The 12,537-nt window shown below is 42.6% G+C and overlaps 1 protein-coding gene across 1 annotated transcript; it reads right to left on the reverse strand.

The window, feature by feature from the left end:
* Positions 1-82: 82 nt before the first annotated feature.
* arhgef16 (Rho guanine nucleotide exchange factor (GEF) 16) lies at positions 83-12,265 on the reverse strand. The gene is made up of 15 exons (XM_083975969.1): positions 12,095-12,265; positions 10,656-11,302; positions 10,042-10,093; positions 8,497-8,660; positions 8,099-8,155; positions 6,019-6,179; positions 4,464-4,616; positions 4,252-4,381; positions 3,584-3,658; positions 3,355-3,447; positions 3,045-3,196; positions 2,176-2,361; positions 1,719-1,789; positions 477-578; positions 83-364 (listed from the first exon to the last, which is right to left on the reverse strand). The coding sequence occupies exons 2-15, from the start codon at positions 11,232-11,234 to the stop codon at positions 225-227; spliced, it is 2,115 nt and encodes a 704-aa protein (XP_083832095.1). The 5' UTR covers positions 11,235-11,302; positions 12,095-12,265; the 3' UTR covers positions 83-224.
* Between the last annotated feature and the right edge of the window lie 272 nt (positions 12,266-12,537).

The raw sequence follows: 12,537 nt of genomic DNA on the forward strand, positions 1-12,537 counted from the left end.
TTCTGTTTTCCACTCAGGTGCTAGAATGGCTTTCACGCTTTCCTTATCCTTGAACATCCCTTACGTTAGTAATGGACCTCTGGGACAGAAATGTGTCCCCCCGTGTTCAGTGTAATTCATCAGTGTGTCAACACAAACTGAAGACAGTGAGAATCTCATGTCTGCTAGAAGGCATATCTCATTTTGTCCACTCCCTGCACGTCCTTGTACTGCAGCACTGCCATTCAAACATTGGTCTCTTTGCGCAACCGCTTCATGCGCTGCACATTGTTCTCCATTGCTGTGGGGTTGGTGATCTCTGTGGCACAGTTAGCAGGAAACCAGCCTCTCTCTCCGTCTCGCATTCTCTCTCCGTAGCACCAGGCTAGGAAGATTAAACAGCAGGACATTTCAATGAGTTTTCTTGCATCTTTTTTGTGGGGAGTAGATGAGGAGACACTGAGTTATATTAGACCTATTGACAACCAAAGCCTCACCTTCCTCCTCCTGTAGGACAATGACGAGCTCAGCCTGTTGTAGCCCCAGCTCATCTAGCTCCTTTGGCATGTAGGCTTTAGTGGCCTCATACTGTGGCATACCTGAAACACATTCACATTAGTCTATGTGGTGAAAAAAAACCAAAGCTTTACTGTTAGGTACAGTATCTCTTACTGGATTTTATGTAAGTGATTCAGCATTTAAGGTTCTTTACTTATTTCCTGTAAAGACTGGGGCACCTTTTTGAACAATAAAAACATGCTGATTGAGCCCATGGCATTGCTTCCTGGGATGCGTCATCTTCCCTGGAAAGGCACACCCTTTGATAAGGACGTCACATCAGTGCTATCACGCACTCTTTAAATAACAGCTATAGCACAAACACCATAGTGTCCCCATGGCGTTTAATCCTTAACAGTTAGCCATTAACAAGCATGTGTAATTGTATGAACAAGAACGGCACTGATTAAATAAGGAAAATATAAAGTTTAATATCCATTCATTTCATTTATTTGGCCTTCAGACATATGGGATACTATTGGTCCTCTGTAGGAATCTGAATGCTTGTTCCACAACTGTCATGCCTTGAAATCCATACTGCGGATGTCCACAGTATGTATACACACACATTGTGGCTTTAGAAAGTGCCCAAACCTGCTCCATTTGTGCACACTTTGTTGTAGATTTCTTTTTAAATAGCTATTTTTGTCCATTTGTCTCAACCCTATAAGCCATAATAACAAGTGGAAACTATAGAAAATGTTCACATTTATTGAAAATCAAAAATTGGCTACAATGGCGGCAATTAAAGCATTTGCTGCCACCACCTGGACAACATGCCAGGTGATGAGCAGCCTAAGGTCTCTAGTTCTGACCAGAGTTATATTGTGTATCAACAAGCCAAAGATGTTTTTTTCCCTCATGCTTTGAGTCTTTGAAATGCTATCTGACAAAGTGGGCTGCCATATGCCTCCTTTTCTGACCGACTCACTAACGGGCAATGTTGGCACACAGTTCAAAAGCCTGGCAAAGCAGGGAGAACCTGTGTAGGTGTGAGGAAGATTTTATTTTGAACAGTTTACAGACTCATTTGAAATGGAAAATGCAAAACACCCTTAAAGGCCAAAACAAGTAATTTACACATGAGAGGTACAAAAGCAGAGTTGTCATTGATTGGAATATTGAAGATTGAGGTCTAATTCAAGGGTGACACCCTCGGTAAATGAAGCATACTGACTTACCATCTGAAGAAGTGATGACACCTCCCCACTCATGCTCTGTAAGAGCCACTATCCACCGAGCCCTGTCCATCCTTGGCAACAGAAACAAAACAAACACTCACAGTAAATGCCACATCCAGTACAGTTGTCTTTTCTGAATTAATTAAATGCAGGGGAGCACTTCAGGTTGGAGTTCAGACTTCTGTCACCAGGGGGCGCCAGACACCAACGATCAGCTCTTTTTTAAAGGTCATGCAAGTGAATGATTTTTTTGGATGTGACACATGCACAAGTTTCTCAGAGGCCATCTTAACTATAATGCATCAACATTGGATGTTTTTCTTAATTTATGTATAAACTAATGTTTGACAGAATCACAGCCTGCATCGTCTACTATTCCAGAAGAAACTGTACCTAAAGTCATCTTTTAATACTCAAATCTTCCATCATGGCTGATGTAGGATGAGAGCAGCAGTACCTTGAGTCTGCCACCAGGGAAATGTGCTCTGATCTCCCCTCACTGTTCTTGCTCATCAGCAGTTTGAAGGAAAGATAGTGGTTGGAGCTCTTTCCAGGCGAGGTCGTCCGTCCCTCAGTCTCCCCCCCAGCCTCCACCTTCACGTTCTCCAGAGTGGCGTAGTCCATCACAACAAAGCTCTCCTCACTGCATGTAGACAGTTTTTACTAGTATTTACATTTATTAGCTAATTTTCTTTAACAGGCAAAAGCCATTTTCTTCTCTGGTCACAACAAGTATGGACATTTACAGATATAATGTGACAATAATTTTTGTGAGACATTATAGTGCAGCTAAAAAAGTTGAAAACTGCATTCTGCAACTATCTGCTAACAGCATTTCCTCCTATTAGCACCTGAAGACCAGGTCACAGTGCTGACTCTACAGCCCTTAAAATGACTCCAGTGTTGTGGGTCACTCACTCCTCTGAGCTCACATTGTTTGCTTTCTCCCTAACTCAAAACAGAAAGCTGTGCTCAGTCACAGTAACATGCTGAATGCAAGATTGAAGAATCTCAAGTATGCACACGCACCACAGCCATACACTATCCTCTCTCTGTCCCCGTCCTCTTTGTTTTTTCATTTTCCCTGCAAACCAGCAGCTGGACCTATTTAGTGTCCAGGAAAGATGTGATCCTGGAGTTTCTTCTCTCCAGCCCCCAGTTCAGTTTAGTCGACTCCCAACAGTTCTTTTTATTTCAATCTCAAGTGGTTCTATTATTTTATACTTAATGTCTAAATACTATATCCTTGAGAACATTTACTGACATTAATGTGGTTTAGAATGAGAATAACATTCACATCAAACTGTGCCTTTTAACTCCACTGACCTCTTCTTCTTGGTAACAATCAGTACGTCATTAAAAAGAAACAGGTAGTAGCTCCTGGTGCTGAAAGCCCTCCAGATGCTGAGCTCCTCAGAAGAGAAAGTCACCTCGCCACGCTTCTTCAGCCACCGTGATGATGACACCAGAGGAAACGGCTGTGGGGACACAAGATTTGTGCAGGTTAGCAAAAGGGGGAGAGTCCCATTGTGAGTTAGGGTTAGGGTTAGTCCCACTGTGTTTCTGCCGTTTACATCCAGACCAATAGCCAATATTTCAATGTCAAACCCCGGAAGCACTGTTTTCCGACCCTCACCTTGATTTTACCAAAATCCATCTGCTTCTGGATGGTGTACATCTGCTCTGTCCGCTCCATCCGCCTTGCTCCATCATTGCAGCTAGAGACCAGCTGTTGAGATATTCATCACAACAACGAGGACAATCAAGACCATCAGAACGTATCGGCTTCACAGTCCCCAGCTCATGAGGTCATAAAACAGCTGGAGATTCAGCACAAAAGCAGAGCTTATTCACAGCAACTCTACCTTACTGATGGCATTTAGTGCCCAAACAGCAGCGAAGTACTCCGCTGTCGTGTCTGGAGTTTTCTGGCAGATTGTCTGTGTGGAGAAAAGAAAGACATGAAATCCCCTAATGTACTTCTGTTGGCAGTATCGCCCTACCTCAGTCCGAATATGAGGCTCCTAAATCACTGACAGCCTCTGATCATTAAGTCCAGCACTATTCATGCACATGTTGAACACAAAGTTATGGGTTTGTGTGATCCTAAAAAACACACTTAATGAGGTTTTCACTCAGTTTCCAAAATCTGAGGATGAGTCATAGATAGATTATAGATACTGTTCTGCTAAAAGTCTTTGTAGAGGCACATGTTTGAGTACAAACTACAAGACCATTACAACATTATAAGGGTTTACAACATACAAAATATAACTCATTTTACGTAAAACATTTTTTTAGTTGCTGGAGCAAATTGTTTAGCAGGTGGTTCATGCGAGGGATTCTCCAGGTTAATGTTCTAAAAAAAACACCACCTCCAAGATCAGATACCTGGTCCAAATTATAGGCGCCAGTGGTCCAAAACCCAGGAAGTGTAAATGTAATTACATTACATGAACCTGCTGGAATGAGCCTTTGCTTCTTTTTTTAGGTTTGAGAGCTGTGACTGTAGGACAGTAGAGGTTAAACTTACATCCATCAGCAGAGGCAGTCTGGTCACTCGCTGCATAGGGAGGATGAGGAAGGAGATCATTGGGAGGCCTCCGCATTCACTGCTCCCTTCGATTTGCTTCAGGGTCTCTTTGAAAGCATTGTTACTGGTCCTGCACAGACAGAAAGCAGAATGTAGCTTTAGCTCACTACAGAAACTCGGCGGTGATGTAAACAGTTTGTTGTGCTACTCACAGCAGCTTCTGCAGCGTCCTCTGTTGGAAGGTCTCATTGGAGCAGTAGACGATGTAGGGCTCAAAGTGGTGCGCAGCGTGGTTCTGAACGATATCGCTAATATCTCGAATCACTGGACCATCGTAGTGACGCCGCTCGAGGTCCTCAAAAAAACTAAAAATAGAGAGAGAGGAGAGGGGTTAGTAAAAAAAAAAAAAAAAAAAAAAAAAAGAAGTGAGGGGTATGTTTTCTGCCTACAGACTGTTTTCAGTGCAACAGCTGTTTTAGTGACGCATTGAGTCTGAACTGAGAGTGAAAATGTATTAGTACATTTGCACCATCAATGCACGGATGAACTTATCACTGTCATGAAACTGACATTGATCATCTAATAAAACTAAAAACTTAAAGCTCTAGAAAGTAAGATTCTATGCCTTTGTCCAACCCAAGTAGGTCACGTGAGCCTATTTACATTATGTGTCCTCTGTTGTATCTCTGGAAACAAAATACTTTCTGAAATCAGTGAACACTGACAAATGTGAACTTCAGAGCAAACCCACCAGACTGATCATTTTGACCTCCCAATTATCTTAAAACAACTTGCGTACATTTTCATTTCTATTTTAATACACTAACAAAAGGAGGCCCTTTCTGACTTGACTGACTTGAAAGAATTTCAGCCCCACCCTTGCAAAGCAACTTTTTTAACAAAAAGGAGTAAAATGACACCTAAACAACAGCCCAACCCAGGAAGCAACTCCAGGACGCATTTAAAAAAACTCAGCTACTGTAAGTCAGACATGTCACACAGCAGCGCCGCAGTCAGACAACTTCTGCCTTCCAGTTCACGTTTTCACTTCTACCTTAAAAAAAGACAACAGAGGGAGTTTCAAAGGCAGACAGACACTTCTGTTGCTGCTATAACCGAATCTGTTTCTATCCAAAGTAAAGTAGCCAGCAATGCATAGAGCAGCACAAGCTCTCAAGCACATTACCATCTTACAGGCGGGAATACCATTCAGAGAAGCAAGGCAGCAGAACCAGTTCAGCTTGCATGTTTTAACATGTTGATGGAGCCTACGGGATAGTGAAGACATGCTAAGGGAAAGCACACACACACACATGCCTCCATTTAAAACCTGCAGATATGCAGATAAAGCAACAACCCAGTACACCAATTCACACACAGATAGCATCATCAAGTCCTTTTCTACAAGGTGGCGAAAATCCAACCAGTTCTCCATCAGCCATCAGCACATCTCACATAGCTACACAAGTGAGACTGTCAGGGTAGAATAGAATAGAAAATAATAGAATACAACTTAATTTATCCCAGACGGCAATTCAGTTTTGCAGCTACCATTATTACATACAATATTCATTCGTTCAACACATTAATTAATTAGTTTGAAGTCAAGTTGAAAGTCAAGCCCCAGAACAGAAACAGCATACATGATCATATTATACTAAAAACGAATAAATAGTTAAATAAGTAAGTAGTTAATTTAAGGGAGCAGTCAACAAGAAAACATGATATCATAGATTTAAAAAAAAAAAAAAAGGGTGCTGTACCCACCGCTTGCTGACTTGGTGGATGACAGAGATGTTGGAGAAGAGGTGATGGTGCTCTGTCGCCGTCATTGTTTTTTTCAGTGCTTCATTGCTCTTGAAGTGACTCACCAGGATGCCCAGGCTGTGCAGGTACGAATGCTCGGAGGTGATTATCTCAAAAATGGCCTGTGAAATGACCACACAGAGCGAAAATGACGTGGATGTGGAGGAAACGGTCACATTTACAATATGTACTTTTCATTTTGTCATGATATCAGCAATCAATCAGTCAATCATTATCTCTACAGCACTTTTCATACAGGTTAGTGTTTCCCAAATGACTAACAAGCAACAAATCAAGTAAGAAAGCTGAAATACAATTAAGAAGATATAAAAAGCTTTTATAACATGAGCAAAAACAAGAAAGCGCATAAAAAATGTTTCATTAAATAATTCGTAAAAATAGAATAAAATATCATTTAGAACATGATCACAATTGTGTGACTAATGATTGACAACTAGATTTACAGTAATTAACATCCCAAGCTGAAGAGGTGCGTGCTGAATTTACACTTTAAAGCTACAACGCCTCTGGCTGCTCTCAGCTTCTCTGTGGAAACTGTTCCAACAGCTCAGAGCAGGAAGGCACAACAGACTTGAGCCAGAGGACCTGCGAGACCATACTGGTTCATGGGCTGTGAGAGAATGTGAGACATGTTTATGACTTAGTTAGGACACTTGCTACCATAGCGCTGACCCCCCACAGAAAACACCAGCAGCTAACAAAAAAGGTCCAGAAGTGGATGACACCTTGAGAGTGGTTGATTTGTAGGTGTGATCAAGGTACGGCAGTTCTTCCTGTATGACAGTATAAATATTTTGTGAAGAATCTTTATTTAACTTCTGCTGCTTGTGGTCATGATCGTAGGTGAGCTATGAGGCGGTGATGGCACACCTCCCACACCACTGTGAGGACCAAAGGGCATTAGCTAAACTGAATCAAGAACACTACTTCCTGAAAATCTTGGGTCACTCTTAATGCTTCGGGCTGAAAATTCAGAACTTCACAAAAGAACAGTGAATCATTTTTAGTGCATACTGACTCTGGTAGAGCTCCCCTATGACTTGGCTGAAAAAAGTGGAATGTGTTTTCTGTTCAGATCTTCCTGATACTACAATATTACAGCATGCATAGTCGAAGAGCAATGTCTCTTAGTTGATCAAAGTTTCATAGCCCCAAACTTCACCCTAGTACTTTAATATCCATAAAATGTAGCGTTAACACTGGGGTGATGAGCTGCCATGAGATCACCCTGCTCAAACACTACACCTAGACCCATTAAGTGACCAACAGTACAAAGGAGCAAAACAAGCACCTGGCCCAGAGTGTGATTACACTGGCAGGGTGTGGCCTTATTCAGGGACCACAGTGCACACAGGGTGGACCTTTGGTATTGACACAACATCTGCACTTGTGAAGAGAAAGAGAAAATATACCCTCAGACACTTCTATGTAGGATATGTAGGACCTGCTTTCCAGTTGTTGTTGTTTTAAGTAAATGTAACCAGCCTTGATGTTATACAGACATCTATCTATCTATAATGAAAGTGAGTTGCACTAGGCTACAGGAAATTTAGGATCTAGTTATTTTCATGGACTTAAGGTATCACAGACTCTGTTCGTTTTTCATTTGTCTTTTGTGTGAAAGTGCAACACTTCATCGGTGGAGAACCATATATTACTGTAAGAACCATTCGTGACGACTGCAAGGTTTTATTATTCCAGCTCACTGACACAGAAACAACAGATAGTGTAAAAAGAGACTGAACAACACTGTGAACCTGCATCACATGTTGTTTTGTTAAAATGCTTGTTCTATTTAAAGTGCATGTTTCTATGTTGAAATGTTATGAACATGTTACTGTGCCCAACTGCAAATGAAAAATGTCTTTAAAAGTCTATTGGAATCAGTGTGGCTCCTGGATGCTGATAAAAAAAAACAGTGAGTGAGTGTAAAAAAAAATACTTTGACCACTGAGCTGCATTGGACCTGTTGTATACACAACTACATAATGGCACACACACACGCGCACACACAACTTACCTCTTGTCTCTTTCTTTCCTGAGGTGTGATCATTGTGAGGATTCCTGTGTCCTTCACCTTTGCAAGACATTCAAAAAGAAGTTAAGTTGTCACATTATGCAATCAAGTCTGCTTTGTCATTGATGTTTAAAAATGTGATCATCAGCAGCCTGTCAGTCAGCTTCAGTGGATGTTCTGACATCTTAAACAGACACAAGGTCGTGGGGTGTGTACGTTTATATCAGGCTGATTTCAGCTTTCATATTGCCCCTAATTATACAAAAGATCAGAAGACCGACACACTGGCTGCCAGTGTTCTCTGCTGGAGGAAGTGATGACTGAGATGAATTTATGTACACTTACACTACTGTATGTATGCGCTTGGTTGCACACACTTTGCATGTCAGTAAGAGGTTTACCTGTGGGAGCTGGCTCCAGGTGAGCTGTGCTGGCCGGTAGCTCTTCACCACGATGCCCTGGTCCTCCACGGGAGGCTCCACCACCACAAAGTCATCCAGCAGCTCATCCTGGTTGGTGGAGTGCAGTCCACGCTCACGGATCTCCTGGTAGAGGCGTGGGGTAGCTGTGGATTGCACAGGCATCAACAAACATCCAAACAGGATTGTGAGATGTGGAGATACGAACATGATTCATAACCACAGAAGCAGGAAATACATACAACAAATAATAAAATGAGGTCAAAGTTGTTATTCCCCCATTATAAGTGGTTTGTAAAGCATAGAAATGAAAGTAGGACCCCTAACCTTAACCCAAAGTAGAGATATCAATCAGTTCCTAATAACATGGCCCACATTGAGAGTTAGTAAAAGTTAAAGCAGAAGTAAGTGGTCCGGTCGTTTTCGCTAATGCTGCGTTCCAGGCAGGCTTTTGAAATCGTAAATTACAGCTTCAAGTCACAACTTACGACTTTGTATCGTTCCAGGCAACCCACTCGTGTTTTTCCGACCTGTTTTACCGGTGAAAGTCACTATAACGGCCACTCGTAACTTCCGACCGGTGAACTCGTACCAGATCGAACTGGTACGACTTCACAGGTCGGAAAAATACGAGTTTCCTTGAACGCACCATAACAGTCCTCGTCCCTACGTCGCCACATTCACGGCGTCCCTTGGCTGCACACACAGCCCTGCATGCCGTTCTCTCTCCTCATTGGATAAAAACTGTAGGATACGATAAATGTTTTCTCCTCGACTCAGAGCAGAGCAGAGTGACTGAAAGACCCGTGTTTCGGTCCAAACACTCCATGTAAGTGATTGCTGTCGGAAGATATAACTATTTAAGACTTATATTAACACAAATATATCACTTACTTCTGCTTTAATTAAGGGTCACAGGTTTGATTCTCTCAGTATTTAATGTACAGGGAAAAAAAGATTCAGTGCTTCTGTTAAATGACCACCCTTCTTCTTGAAATGTTTGAGATCAGATAAAAACACTCCTCATCGACCAGAAACAAGCAGAAATGTTTCTGTCAATTCAATTGCACATACTTAATGTTAACATTGTTAGAGAGTTCGTTCTCAGGCAGCTTCATCCCCCTAAAAGGAGATACTTCAATAAAAAAAACTTCTCAAATCCACATAATTAGATCTGAAAATGTCTTTTGATCACAACAGCGTCCTGAGATGCAGAACCAGCGTCCACCTTCAGGACAACAGAGCCTCAGTATGCTGGGAGTGTAGTGTACAGAGGGAATGATTTCCTGTTTGATCCTCCCCCTGCTCCCTCCAGGGATTTTCTCTTTCTCAATAGATATGACATTTAGATTATAGCATCCACACGTCAATTCCAGGTAACAAGTCACAATCATTTCTGGGATGTTCTAGGACGTGTAATTACATTGCGAGCAAAACACCAAATGTCATTGTTTTTTCCCCCCAACTATTTGTAGTCCCGTAGCCAAATTTAGAGCAACGGACAGAGTGACACATTGGTGAACGTACCGTCTTTGAAGGAGCCACGATGCTTCTGGTTCCTCTTTCTCATCAGGGTTCTCTACAGGGAAGACAGCAGTGTTGTCTGAGTTTATTACTGTGGAGTACTTGTGCATCAATCATACCTTCATCATCTTTTCCCCTCCTAATATCTTATTGTCTTTACAACAGTGCTTCTCTTCTGTAATCCTCAAATGATGCATGCTTTAATTACAATGTGGTAAAACCCCCCACAAGACCTTGCTCAACACTAGTACAGCTCTGGAAGACAGGAAGCAGTTACCATGTTCCCTATGACTAAAGCAGAATTTGACAGAGGACTGGCTATGCTGGCTGTGAGCTGTGAGACTATTAGAAGAACAAAACTGTATCGACTAGGCTCCGTTTTCATGTTAAGTATGTTCTGGCTGTGAAGTCGCTTTTTTAAATCAGTTTTGCTCATAATAACTCATCACTTTCTAAATAAACACACATAGTTGATCTACAGATCACTTCATTGCTGGAGAATGACTGCTACTGATTACCCCACATTGTGAAATATATCCTGTTAAATTCCGTTAAATATACTACGAGTTTATCGTACCCCGCTGGTCTTTCTTCCTCAACCTCTTGGGCTATCTCACCTTGCGTCCAGGGCTGCGAGCTGGAGAAGGGCTGGGTGCTCTGCCCTCTTTGACAGGTTTCAGCGTGGCCATAGTCCCTCGTCCTGCCGCCATGGCATCAATATCCAGGCTGGTCACAGCTGCTCTGTACGACTTGTTCCTGCGGTTCCTCCTCAAAGAAAAGCCATCTCCATCACTGTCATAGTCCTCCCAGGACAGATCCGGCCCCTGGGTCGAGTGTCGGCTACGAGTCCCACTGCTGGAGTGCTCCAGTCCTATTGGGAACGTGACCACGGTGGTGTGGTGGCGGTTCTTAGGTCGGCTAGATGTTGCTAAACTCTTGGGGATGAGTTGGTGGGTGCCGACCTTCATTGCTGCGGGAGTCTGGGTGCTCAAAAGCACCTGCTGAGGCACCGCAAGCTTATCTGCAGCACCTTCTTTGGTTGTGGATGTTTCTGTTTCCAACTGAGGTGTGGAGGGTTTTTTTGGCTTGCAGCAGTTGTCACCTGGCTCACATATATGCAGTTCTGTTGAGAAATGGCTCTCCAGCATTATAGGGGCCGGGTCGCCCTTGCAGCTGTCTGACTGGTTTTGGGACATGGTGTTCTCTTGGCCGTGACCACGGCCCGGTCTTCTGAGCACTTCAAAACTTACAACATTGGAGGAGTCTGAAGAGGAAGGAGACAACACAGCCTTTGTATGAACAACTAGGAGACATGCAGAAACCTCAAACTAGAGCAGATAACATAGCAGAGAACATACCTTAACATACAGGCAAAAGGAAAACAGAAGGGTAATAGAGATGGATAAGGATAAGCCTTGGCATTTATCATTAACATTTATCATTTAATTGTCAGTTCCATATCCCCCCTATAAAGTCTTAGATATTACACAGCAGCCTACACCAGGTTAAATGACCCTACTGAGTGCGGCTTTCAGATGTAACCTATGATCCAGTTCCCCACTCACACACAAACACAGTTGGAGAGAGCAGCCAGTTGTGTCAGTCCGCAAACTCACATTAAGACACTCACACATGACTCACAGCATCTTCCTACACTGCACTGCACAACACAAAAGAACATACTAAGACCTGCTCCAACAAATCCGTGCACCACAGAAACTACAGCACTTTTCTACTTTTTATCTGGTCATAAAAATAAAGACACACCTGGATCCAACCTTCATAAACGTAGCTATTATTATTGTAGTCTTAAAATGTCATTCTTTACAGACAGTAAGAAACTTATTTTACATTCTACAGATATGATACTAAATTATAAATGAGTTGCTTGTTTCTCTGCTCAGTCTCAACTTTCCAATAAGTTCTCCGCCTGAAAGACGGATTAGGCTGGGAGAAAAAAAAAATGTCTGCCTCACATTCCCATGGCTCAAAACAGCGAGGTGACACGCAGTTCAACAAACACCGACAGTCTTGAGCTCTGTGGCGGTCGTCTTACCCGAGAGGTGAGCGTCACAAACACCGGCGGGACTCCGTAGAAATGACACCACAGTCTGGGTCCAGATGTGTGAGCCAGCTGTGGCCACAGAGAGAGGGAGTAGGTAAGAAGTGCGGCTTGAGCAGCAGCGGTCTCACTCCTGCGCTCCTGCTCCGTCTGTCACATATTTCTTCTTACACACTTCACTTCCTCCTCTGTTTGCGGGCGCCCATTAAACTCTGCCGCTGACGTCACCACAGGTGAGCCTCAATCAATCACAGGAAGGCAAAAGTTCAGGTAAAAGTGAAAAAAAAGAGCTTTTACAGAGTGGAAGCTCGAATCTTTGGGTTTTAACAAGTTAATCTTCTCCATATAAAACACAATCAGTTTCAATTAAATGTAGAAAGATCAAAGTCTATACGTTTGACCTTGGGACATAGTTCCAATCCTTATATAAAGGTAAG

Source organism: Trachurus trachurus (assembly GCF_905171665.1).
Source record: "Trachurus trachurus genome assembly, chromosome: 7".
Lineage (NCBI taxonomy): Eukaryota > Metazoa > Chordata > Actinopteri > Carangiformes > Carangidae > Trachurus > Trachurus trachurus.